The 11,144-nt window shown below is 72.0% G+C and overlaps 1 protein-coding gene across 1 annotated transcript; it reads left to right on the top strand.

Annotated features, from left to right (window-relative positions):
• Positions 1–12: 12 nt before the first annotated feature.
• AURANDRAFT_7109 (hypothetical protein) lies at positions 13–459 on the top strand (the record flags this gene model as incomplete). Its single annotated transcript, XM_009034627.1, has 1 exon — positions 13–459. A coding segment is annotated over one exon (447 nt), but the record flags the coding sequence as incomplete, so codon positions are not given.
• Between the last annotated feature and the right edge of the window lie 10,685 nt (positions 460–11,144).

Raw genomic sequence — 11,144 nt, 5'->3', positions numbered from 1 at the left:
TCGCCGCTCGTCGTGCGCGTCGGCATCGTGGGCGCGGCGTCCATCGCCAAAAAGAATGCGCGCGCCATCCGGCGCAGCGAGCGCTGCTCGCTCGTGGCCGTGGCGTCGCGCAGTCTGGCCAAGGCCGAGGCCTGGGTCGCCGAGCTGGGCTTCGGCGCCTCCTGCCGCTGCGTCGAGGGCTACGAGCACCTCCTCGCCGCGGCGGACGTCGACGCCGTCTACGTGCCGCTGCCGACGAGCCTCCACCTCGACTTCGTGGTCAAGGCCGCGGCCGCCGGCAAGCACGTGCTCGTCGAGAAGCCCGTCGGGCGGACGGCGGCCGAGGTGCGGGCCATGGTCGACGCGTGCCGCGCGGCGGGCGTCGCGCTCCTCGACGGCACCATGTTCGTGCATCACGCGCGCTTCGAGCAGATGGACCGCCTCTTCGCCGACGAGCAGTTCTGGGCCCCGACGCGCGTGAGCTCGGCCTTCACGTTCTGGGGCGACGAGGCCGCGCGCGCCCGCGTCCCGGAAACGTTCGACGCCCCCTCCGACCGAAGTGACGAACTCAAGAAGTTTCTTCTTTCCCCAAATGATCGACTCTGAATAGACCGAGCCCCCGGCGCTATTAACAAGCCAGCGTTTCGGTGGGCGATCCGATCGGTCGACGACGACGCGCGCGCGCGCGTTCCCTCCGCGCCCGAAAGGCCCCGCGTCGAACCCCTTTCCCCCGTCGCAGTTCATGAACGGCGGCGACATCCGCACGCGGCCGGACGGCGACCCGCTCGGCTGCCTCGGCGACGCGCGCCGCCCGCGTCCGTTTTCTACCACGCCGCCTCCGGAATGACGACTCACCATAATCAATCACCATCTTTCGAGTCCGACGAACGCGTGACGAGAGACTTACCACCCATAGACTGACCGGACTTCCTTCCTTCCGCGCCATCGCCGCGCCGCGCGAGGGAGGACGCGACGCCGTTTTTTGTGTAGGTGGGCTGGTACTGCATCCGCTACGGCCTCGCGGCGTTCCGCCACGAGCGGCCGACGGCGGTGAGGGCGTTTTCGCGCGCGGATCGCGAGGGCGTGCCGACCGACATGGACGTGGAGGTCCACATCGGCGAGGACGGACGCCGCGTGCTCACGTTCCACTGCAGCTTCCGGCACCACCTGCGCCAGTGGGTCGAGGCGTGCTCGGCGACGGGTCGGCGCGTGACCTGCGACGACTTTGTCATCCCGCGGCGCGAGGAGCGGTGCGAGTACCGGATCGAGGAGATCCCCGACGAGCAGATGAGCGAGTACGACACGATCGTCCGCGGCTGCGTCACCGACGTCCCCGTGCTCAACTGCTGCCAGGAGGTCCGCATGTGGGACGCGTTCGCCGCGCTCGTCGCCCAGGGCAAGAATCGGACGGACCACTACGACCGCGCGATGCTCCTCGCCCACGCGATCATGGACGCGGCGATGGCCTCCGCGCGATCCGGCGGATCGGTCGTCGCGATTCCCGCCGCTACGCTACGCTACGCTATGCGACCCGCCGCGTAACTGTTGTTTGTTGATGAACAGCGCAGCAATTGATGGCTCTGAAAGCAGCAGCGCACATCCCCCGGGGTCACCGGACAATCCGAGCCTCGAGCTCCCCGGGGCCTAAGTGAACCTCAAGTGAAGCGAGACTTGAAGCACTTGTGGATTCAGGCCTGGATTCTTGCAGCCCCACCAAGTCTCTTGCAGCCATCCCCGACGGCCCCGACGGTGGCGTAGCTCGGTGGCCGCCGGTGATCCGAACGGGCGACACTCCCGCGCGCGTCTAGTGCACGTCTGCCACGCGGCGCGTCGAGATGGGCTGCTCCTCCAGCGCCTTGCCGCCCGAGATCCTACCGGACCCGGGCGACACCGAAGAATGCGTGTTCACGATCGCGTCCGCGGGCATGTTCAGCAACGACTGCTACGCGTACAAGGGCGACTCGACGGACAAGAAGGACCGCTGGTTTCTGCTGCACAAGATCAAGGAGGAGGCGCAGCGTAAGGTCGACCTCGAGAACTTCGTCCGAGCGAACGGTTCCAAGAAGGGCGAGGTGCTCTGGACGGCGGCGTTCGACTCGAAGCCGTCGTTCGAGATGAACGAGGCGCAGGGCGCGCCGCCGCCCTGGGCCACGACGTGCGTGGGCGTTCAAATTCCCGCCGGAGCAGAGCCGGCCGTCCTCTTCGACGTGACGATGCCGTCCGGAGCGACGGTGCGCGTCGCGGCGCCCGCCGGGTCGTCACCGGGCCAGGTCATCCAGGTCGCTGACCCGGGCGTCGTCGCGAGGCCGGACTACGACTACTGGCGCCGCCTTCACATCACGGGCCGAGAGGGGGAGGGGACCGGGATGGCGTTCGGTCTCCACATGGGAAACACTGATCAGAAACAGATGGACAAGTTCACGCTCCGGACGCGCGCGCTGATCGCGCCGGGCACGCGGGGCCGGGCCCTCGGCGAGGGTTTCGAGCTCCAGGTCTACGCGCGCGGCACGAGCGTCTGCCACTGGCACTGGGAGACAGGAACCGAGTCAGGCGACGGAGCGAGGCCCAAATGGCGGCAAGAAACGAAGTCGTTCGTGGACGCGCTCCACTTCAACCTCGTACAGACGCAGACGGGCCAGAGCGTCGCGACGTGGTCCGCGGCCGGCGACGACGTCACAACGGACAAAGAAACGAACGTCGTGCAAGAGAACCCCGTCTTCGCGTTGGCCATGAAGGGCTGGCTGAGCAAGTCGATCCGCCTCGAGACGAGGCCGCAATGGGACCCGTGCCTCGCGCTCATTGTGGCGTACCTGTGCTCCAAGGAGTACTACCCGAAAGACATTAGGGACGGCTACGCCAAGTTCTTCCAATACCCCCGCGAGCCCCGCGGCTTCGAAGGGTCCGAAGCCAGGTACCGCACGCGCACCACCCACCCTCACACTCACACTGAGATGTACTAGTAGTACACTCGCAAGTAATCAACATACGTCCGCAGCACGTACGCGTCGCGGTCCCGCTCCTCGAGGAATCCCGCGCGCCGGCGATATGGTACTCCACTGGCATGGTATCTGCGCGCCGCCCGCCCCTAGGGCGTTTCGCGGAGGAACTCGCGGACGGCCGGCGCGAGGTCGCCGCGGCCGTCGACGAGGGGCGCGTCGCCGAGGTCGCACTGGAGCTGGGGCGTCCGCGGGCCCAGCGCCGCGAGCGTCGCGGCCGCGTGCCGCGGCGCGTGTTCGCCGCTCAGCTTGTCCGCGCCGCCGCCCTTGTCCGAATAGCAGACGAGGACGCGGCTCTCGAGGACGCGGAGCTTGCCCGCGACGCCCGTCGGATCCGTCGCGGCCATGCCTGCGCGGCGCGCGACGAGCGTGACCGCGGCGGCGGGACCCCGCGGACGCCGGCGCGCGACACCCGAACATGCCCTGGCCGGCGAGCGCCTTGGCGTCGCCGATGCCGTTGTGGAGCGCGACGCTCTCGAGGGCCGGCGGCGCCGGCCCGCCGCCGCGGCCGCCCGCGGCCAGCCGCCGCAGCGCGAGCACGGCGGCCGCGTGGACCGCGCAGGCGCAGCCGACGGCGCTGCCGAGCACGGCCACGCGCGGCGCCGCCGCGGGGATGCCCGCGAGCGCGCGGTCCGCGTCCTCGGCCAAGGTCGACACCGCGCGCCGCGGCGCGGCGGCGACGACGCGGCGGCCAGGGAGCGCGCGCGCGGCCGCGGCCGCGAGCGCCGGGAGCGCCGCGCTCGGCGCGAAGACGAGGACCACCGCCGCGCCGGGATCCGTGGCGCCGCCGCCGAAGACGCCGCCGCGGAGCTCGACGAGCCCGGCGCGTTTTGCGGCCGCGTCGTTGACGAAGCCGCCGTCCGCGTCGTCGAAGTCGCGCCGCCCGAAGAGGGCGTCGAGCAGAGGCGGCTGGTCGAACATGGCGATAGTCGATGGCACGGACGCTTCCGCGATGCGCTTGAGCCGCGCCGCGGCCTCCTCCGCGGCGCGGTCGTCGTCGTCGGACGAGTCGTCGTCGTCGTCCTCGGGCGCGGGCCGCGGCGACCGCGCCGGCGGCGGGGGCCGCGTCTGTACCGGCGACGGCGACGGGGGCTGCGTCTTGACCGGCGACGGCGGCGGGGGCTGCGTCTTGACCGGCGACGGCGGCGGCGGCTCGTCGACCGGCGACGGCGGGGGCCGCGTCGACGGCGGGGGCCGCGTCGACGGCGGGGGCTGCGCCTCCTTGTCCTTCGCGGCCATGAACGCCGCAAAGCCCCCCGACTTGGGCTTCCCGAACATGCGCGGCGGCGATGCCTTGTCAAAGCTCGGCGTCAGCGTCTTCATGGAGACCCAGCCCTCGTGCTGCCCATCGTCGGTGCGCACGCGCACGCGCGCGCCGCGGTCCTCGACGATCGTGACTTTGGAATTCGTCGGCACGATGGTGATTTGTGGTGATGCTGTGCTTTCTTCTTCCCTCATGATTGCGCCGCTCTTGGGCTTGACAGTGGCCCTCATCATCGTGTCGGGCACCGAACGAGCCGTCCTTGAATGTACAAGCAACCAAGAAGTGAAGTCATAGTGCCGCAGCGCGCGATCGATGAGGCGCCTTGGGCGCATTTGACCGCAGCTCGTCGTCATCTCAGTGGATGTACCGCTACCGCGCGCAGTCGCGTTCGCGGTCGCGGTCGCCGCAGCGCGTGCCGGCGCGGCGGCAGCGCTCGCCGCAGCGGTCGCTGCAGCGGTCGCGGTCGCGGTCGCCGCAGCGCTGGCCGAGGGAGCGCTCGCCGCCGCGCTGGCCTCGGCGGCCGTCGCCGCGTCGCCGGTCTCCGTCGCCGCCGGCCGCGCGCTGGCGGCCGCCGCCGCGGCGCCGCGAGGGCCACGGCGAGGCCGTGCGGCGGAACGCGCGCATCACGAGCGCCGAGCCCGACGAGATCCTGGACATCGTCGAGCGCGAGCCGCTCAACGGCGTCAACGTCGCGACGGCCGTGACGCGGCTCGCGCGGCGGTCGCGGCCGGATCGGTTCCAGCCGCGCGCGGGCGACGCGCGGTGGGCGACGCTCGCGCGGCGCGTCCGCGACCTCGCGCCGGAGCTCGGCGCGCGCGAGGTCGCCAACGCCGTGCACGGCTACGCCATGCTCGACCGCGACGAGCGCGCGCCGCGGCGCCACGTGCCCCTCCGCGCGCTCGCGGGCGAGCTGCCGCGCGTCGCGGCGTGCATGCGCCCGCAGCACGTGGGCAACGCGCTCTGGGGCTTCGGGCGCCTCCGCGCGCTCGGCAAGCCGTCGCCGGACGCGCACGACGCGCTCGAGGCCGCCGTCGCCCGCGAGGCGCGGCGCTTCAAGTCGCAGGAGTTGGCGAACGCGCTCTGGGGCCTCGCGATGCTCGCGCGGAAGCCGGCCGCCGCCGCCGCGGACGCGCTGTTCGCCGCGGCCGCGGCCCTCGCGGACGACGACGCGCTCGACCGCCAGGCCTGCACGAACGTGCTCTGGAGCCTCGCGTCGCTGTCGCTCGCGCCGCCCGAGCGGACCTGGGCCGCGCTCCGCCGCGCGCTCCAGCGCCACGCGCCGGAGCTCGACCGGCAGGAGCTCTGCAACGTGCTCTGGGCCGTGAGAGTGCTGGCGGAGCTGCCCGGCCAGCCCTGCGACGCGGGCACGCTCGCCGTGCTCAGCGACGCCGTCGCGGCGCGCGGCCCGGAGCTTGACGTCCAGGGCTTCGCGAACTGCTGCCGGCTCGTCCGCGCGGTCGGCTGGGTCCCCGGCGCGGCGGCGCTCGACGCCGTCTACTCGGCGGGGCTCCGCCTCGCGCCCAAGCTCTCTCCCGCGGCCGTCGCCGCGGCCCTCGCGGGCTTCGCGCGCCTCGGCGGCGGGGAACGGCCCGCGGCGGCGGCCGCCGCCGACGCGGCGCTCGCGGCGCTCGGCCGCGAGGCGCGGCGCATGCGCGCGCCGGAGCTCTTCGCGGCTCTGACGAGCCTCCCGGACCTCGGCCGCGACGTCCCGGCGAAGGCGCGGGCCCAGCTCGACCTCGCCGTCGAGGGCGAGGGCGGCACCTTCCAGCCCGGAACCGCCGACCTCGCGCTCCGCGCGTACGCGCGGCTCGACCCGCCGCCGCGGGACTCGCTCGTCCGCAAGCTCGCGGCCTTCTGCGAGCCGGCGGCGCGCCGCGACCTCGGTCTGCTCTTCCCGACCATCGCCGGCGCGGACTTTTCCCGCGCGTCGCGCTTCGCGCCGGACGTGGGCTGATAATTACCGGGCTAGACGACCCCCGACCCCGGTTGGGGCGCGGGGGTGGGGGGCTTGCGGACGTCGCGGACGGCGTGGAGCCCCCGGGCGACCTTGACGGCGTGGGCGACCTGGTCGCTCGGGCGGTGGGGCGGGGTGAGGGCGTTCTTCGCGTCCTTGAGCTCGACGCCGTCGGCCTTCGCCGCTTCGCCGCCGGCGGGGCGCGCGGCGCTCGGATTCGACTGGAAGAAGGTCATCCTGGGCTGGTCGGGCGTCGGGCGGGGCGAGAGTCCGTCGAGGAAGGAGTTGGTCCTGCGCGTGGCCTGCTTGAAGGCGACGGTCCACTGGTCGACGAACTTGGCGCGCGTCCCGTAGAGGAGGAAGAGGAAGATGCCCCAGCAGTACAGGACGAGGTGCGCGAGGCCCATGAGCCAGGCGGGCGGCCGCTCGTCGGGGTGCGGCCCGCAGTCGGGGGAGGGCGCTCCGAGGAGGTCGTAGGTGTGCTTCGCGCCGAGGCACTGGCCCCAGTCCGCCGTCGCGGCGGCGTACGCCCGCGCGCCCGCGTCGACGCGGTAGCGGATGTACGTGAGCGCGACGGCCTGGAAGTCGATGAGGAGCACGTGGATGACCGCGCGGTGGTAGCGGCAGATCCAGTAGTCGTTGAAGGACCGCTTGGCGCCGCCCGCGCCCAGGGGCGACGACGGCCGCATCGTCATGCTGCGGCGCACGGTCCGGTCGTGGCGCCAGATGAAGTAGAGGCTCCGCGCGTAGATGACCGTGCTCACGAAGACGACGAAGATGGCCTGGATGTAGGCGACCTGGCTGTAGCTGTGGGAGTAGATGTAGTCGGCGTCCTTCGTGCCGTTGATCCAGCAGTAGGGGGACCCGCTCTGGTAGCCGAGCTGCTGCTTCGCATGGAGGACGACGTTCGGGATGGACATGACGACGACCGTCGCGAGGAGGACGCCCGCGCTGTTCCGCAACTCCCGCTTGCGGTCGTCGCCGCCGCCGCCGCCGAGGCCCCGCCGGTTGCCCGAGGCGCCCACGGTCTTGTTGTACAAATCGACGGCGATGAGGAAGACGAGGCCGCAGGAGACGAGCCTACCAAGCATGTCGGTCACGATTTTCCCCGGTCAAAATCTCTCGAAAATCGTCACCGCCACTAGGACGCCGTCCGACGAGCCAGACCCACGTCACGATCGCGCCCTCGGTCGTGCACAGGTCCCAGCCGGCGCCCGACGTCCGCCGCGTCGTGTCGTCGACGCAGAAGCGCTCCCGTCGCGGCTGCAGGAAGACGCTGTAGCAGTGCGGGGCGACGAGGACGATCTGCAGCCAGACGACGAGGACGATGTTGTTCTGTCGGTTCTCCTTGAACGCGATGAGCGTCACGAACGTGTAGCTGAGGACGACGAGGGACACGAGGGAGCTGTAGCCGCCGAGCTTGTCCATCCGGTCGAACTCGGCGTCCGTATAGATTTCGAGGGGGCACGTAAAGGCGCACCGCAGCTGCTTCGCGCCGGGCAGGTAGTAGGCAAAGTAGTCCGCGTAGGCATACATGACCTCGTCGCTCGGGAAGAGGTGGAAGCCCTCGAGCCGATCGTCGTCGCCCGACGTCCCATCGGCGACGACGCTGAAGTGCGGCGCGCAGTCTAGCATGGATCTACCATCAGCTCGTGATCAGTCGGGGCTGCCCATCTATGCCCATTCCTTTGGTCACCTTTGGCTTCAGGCTAGGCTCGATGACGACGTTACAGACTCGAAAAACCCAGCCGGGGGGCAGCATTATGGCGCGGGGAGGCGCTGCCCTCGTCGGGCTGGCCTGCTGCGTCGCGCCGTGCGGCGCGTGGTGCAACGCGACGCATCAGTGCCGCGTCGACTCGCCCGTCGAATGGAACGGCGACACGGAATGCCACCACCGCCGCTGCTACTGCACGGAGCCGCTCTACGGGGACCGCTGCCAGTACCACCTCGAGCGGGACCACCCGATGAAGTGCGTGTCGCGCGGAACCGCCCCTCGCGCGCGCGACCCCCCGACCCGCCGCAGGTTCCACCTGCTGTTCCGGGGCTTCACCGCGCTTCACGGCCTCGTCGCGGTCGCAGCCGCCGGCGCGCTGGGCCTCCAGTTCCCGCGGATCCGGGACGGGTCCCACGCGATCTGCAACGTGGCGACGATCCTGACGTCCTGCGTGCTCGTGAGCAACGCCGCGGCCTTCGTGTACACGGGCGCGGCGCACGGGTTCCAGGCGCGCGGCTACTGGTACCTGTCCTGGCGCGTGCTCTACGCGATGTGGGGCCTGAGCCCCTGCATGACGCTCTGGGCCTTGGACGTGCTGTGCATCTTCTGGCACTACTCGCTGGCGGCGAACAAGAAGATCCAGCACGCGGAGCTGCCGCACCGGGCCCTCGCCGCGGCCGCGTTCGTCTTCAACCTCTCCCCGCCGCTCTTCCTCTGCGTGGGGCTGCAGTACCCCATCGCCGGGCCCGAGGACCCCTACTGGACCTGGGTGATCCTGAACGCCGTCTGGCACCTGGCGACGGCGTTCCTGCTGCTCTACGTGACCGCGGGCATCGCGCGGGTCGTGTCGCACCTCAAGGGCGCGATGCGGCGCATCGCGGTGATGACGTTCAACCTCGTCGGCCTCCTGAGCCTCAAGGTCGTCTACGCCTACGTCTACCTCTTCCGCACGCGCTACCTGAACGAGGCCCGCGTCTCCGAGTACTTCCTCCTCGAGTTCGTCGACATGTCGCTCGCGCTCGGCGTGGACTGCTACCTGCTCGTGCTCGCGCTCAAGCTCGCGCGGACGAAGAACTCGAAGGCGACGCGCCGGGGGTCCGGCGTCTTCAACGCCAACGCCGGGGCCGACGGCGCGTGGTCGCTGAAGAGCCTCGCGAGCGACGCGTCCCAGGGCTTCAACGACGCCCTCGCGAAGTTCCAGACCGTGTTCTCGCCGCGCTACCTCGCGTTCGGCGCGAGCCGCCGGTCCTCGGAGGGCTTCTACGGCGGCCGGCCGGCCTACATGGACCGGCCGGCGACGCTGCCGCGCGAGTCCCTCGACGAGCCGGCGCGCGCGACATGCCCGGCGCGCTGCGGCGCCCTCTGCCGGAGCGGGGGGCAGGTCGAGGTCCGCGACGAGGAGCGCGCCGAGGAGAAGGTCCCCGAGGACGACGGCGTCGAGCTCGAGCGCCAGTCGAGCGTCGTCGCGGGGAGCAACCCCATGCCGGACCGCGACCACATCGAGTCCCGCGAGCCCCACGACGGAGCCGCGGAGCTGCCGAGGCCGCCGCCGCCGCCGAAGGTCCGCCGCTTCCCCTCCTTCTCGAAGCAGAAGCCGCCGCCGGCGCCGCCGCCCGCGTCGGCGGCCTGGAACCACCACGTCGCCGACATCTTCGCCGAGGAGGGCGACGAGTCGGGCGGCGCGGGCGCGCCCGCGGATGGGTAAGCCGAGTGTATGTTGATTTCGGTTGTAGGTTCAACAATTTTATTGATGCAGCATTGAGGACTGGGGCCCGGGGGGACAACCTGGGCGACAAAAAGCTCAGCGTGTCCAGCCGCTGCCAAGGCCCACCGGGACCGACGAACCAGGGCACTATGGGCTTCTCCAACGTCACGGGCAAGTCGCGGCCGAAGCGGCCCGGCTGCGAGACGAAATCGGAGCGCAACAAGCGCAAGGCGCGGCAGAACGACCAGGAGACCGTCGAGGAGCTGCGCGTCGTCAAGGCGAAGCGCTGCGGCGCCAAGGGCGGCGAGCGCGCGCCGGAGCAGCTCACGAAGAAGAAGTCGCAGTGGGAGAAGAAGATGGCGGCGCTCCTCAAGACGAACGACGCGATCAAGGCGCTCGACGCGCGTCGCGCCGCGGGCGACGCCCTAGACGCGCAGCAGCTCGCGAAGCTCGCGCGCCGCGACGAGGTCCTGCTCTCGCTCGACGCGCTCATGGAGGAGCGGCCCCGCGAGGCGGCGGCCTTCGTGTCCGCGCGGGAGGCGGCCGCGGCGACGGCGCTGAAACGGAAGGCCGCCGAGGCGCAGGAGGCGGCGGCCGCGGCGAGGTAGCCCTAAATTAGCGCAACACGTCGCGAATGAAGCCGTCGACGGCGGCCAGCTCCGCCGGCGTCGGGTCGTGCTTCGCGCGCTGGACGTGGGAGACCGCCGGCTCGCGCGCGAGGGCCGCGAGGAGCTGGCCCGAGCGCCTCGCGAGCTTGAAGGTCACGGCCGGGTCCGAGGTCCCCGCGGAGAAGAAGAGCCGCGGGAGCGCGGCCGGCGGCGGCGGCCGCTGGGCGCACCAGCCGGAGACGGCGACGACGCCCGCGTAGGGCGCGGCGGCGGCGAGCGCGGCCGCGATCGCGGCGGCGCCGCCCTGGCTGAAGCCGCCGACGACGACGCGGCCCGGCGGGACGCCGAGCGCGTCGACGGCGTCGCGGACCGCGGCGATCGCGCCGTCGAGGTCCGGGGCCGGCTCGTCGGCGCTCACGGGCCACGTCTCGAGGTCGAACCAGGACGGCATGGTCTCGCCGCCCCTCGCGGCGACGGGCCGCGGCGGCGCCGCGGGGAAGCGAAGCTCGACGCCCGGGAGCGCGCGCTCGAAGTGGGTCCGCCAGCGGTCCGAAACATCCCCGAGCCCGTGGAGCCAGACGAGCGCGGCCCTCGGAGCGCGCGGCGTCGCCGCGAGGAGGCCGCGGAGCTTCGTCGCGACCGCCGTCGGCGCGACGACCGACACGCGGAGGCCCCCGCGATAACCCGGGAGCACCGTGGCCACGGGCTGCCCCCCGCGGAGCGCGGAGAACCGCGCCGCCGTCGCGACGGTCCCCGGCCCCACGGCGAAGGCGCAGTCCGACGCGCCGAAGCGGACGTCGCGTCTAACGCACCAGGACGTGAGGTGGACGTCGCTCGGCCGCCGCGAGTCGGCCAGGAACGCGTCGCCGCCGTCGACGGCCGCGCGGACGCGCGCCGCGCACGCCGCGGCGTCGTCGGCGGCGC

This window comes from Aureococcus anophagefferens, assembly GCF_000186865.1.
Source record: "Aureococcus anophagefferens unplaced genomic scaffold AURANscaffold_2, whole genome shotgun sequence".
Lineage (NCBI taxonomy): Eukaryota > Pelagophyceae > Pelagomonadales > Pelagomonadaceae > Aureococcus > Aureococcus anophagefferens.
Note: the sequence above shows the minus strand (reverse complement) of the source record. Positions and strands in the feature narration are given on the sequence as shown.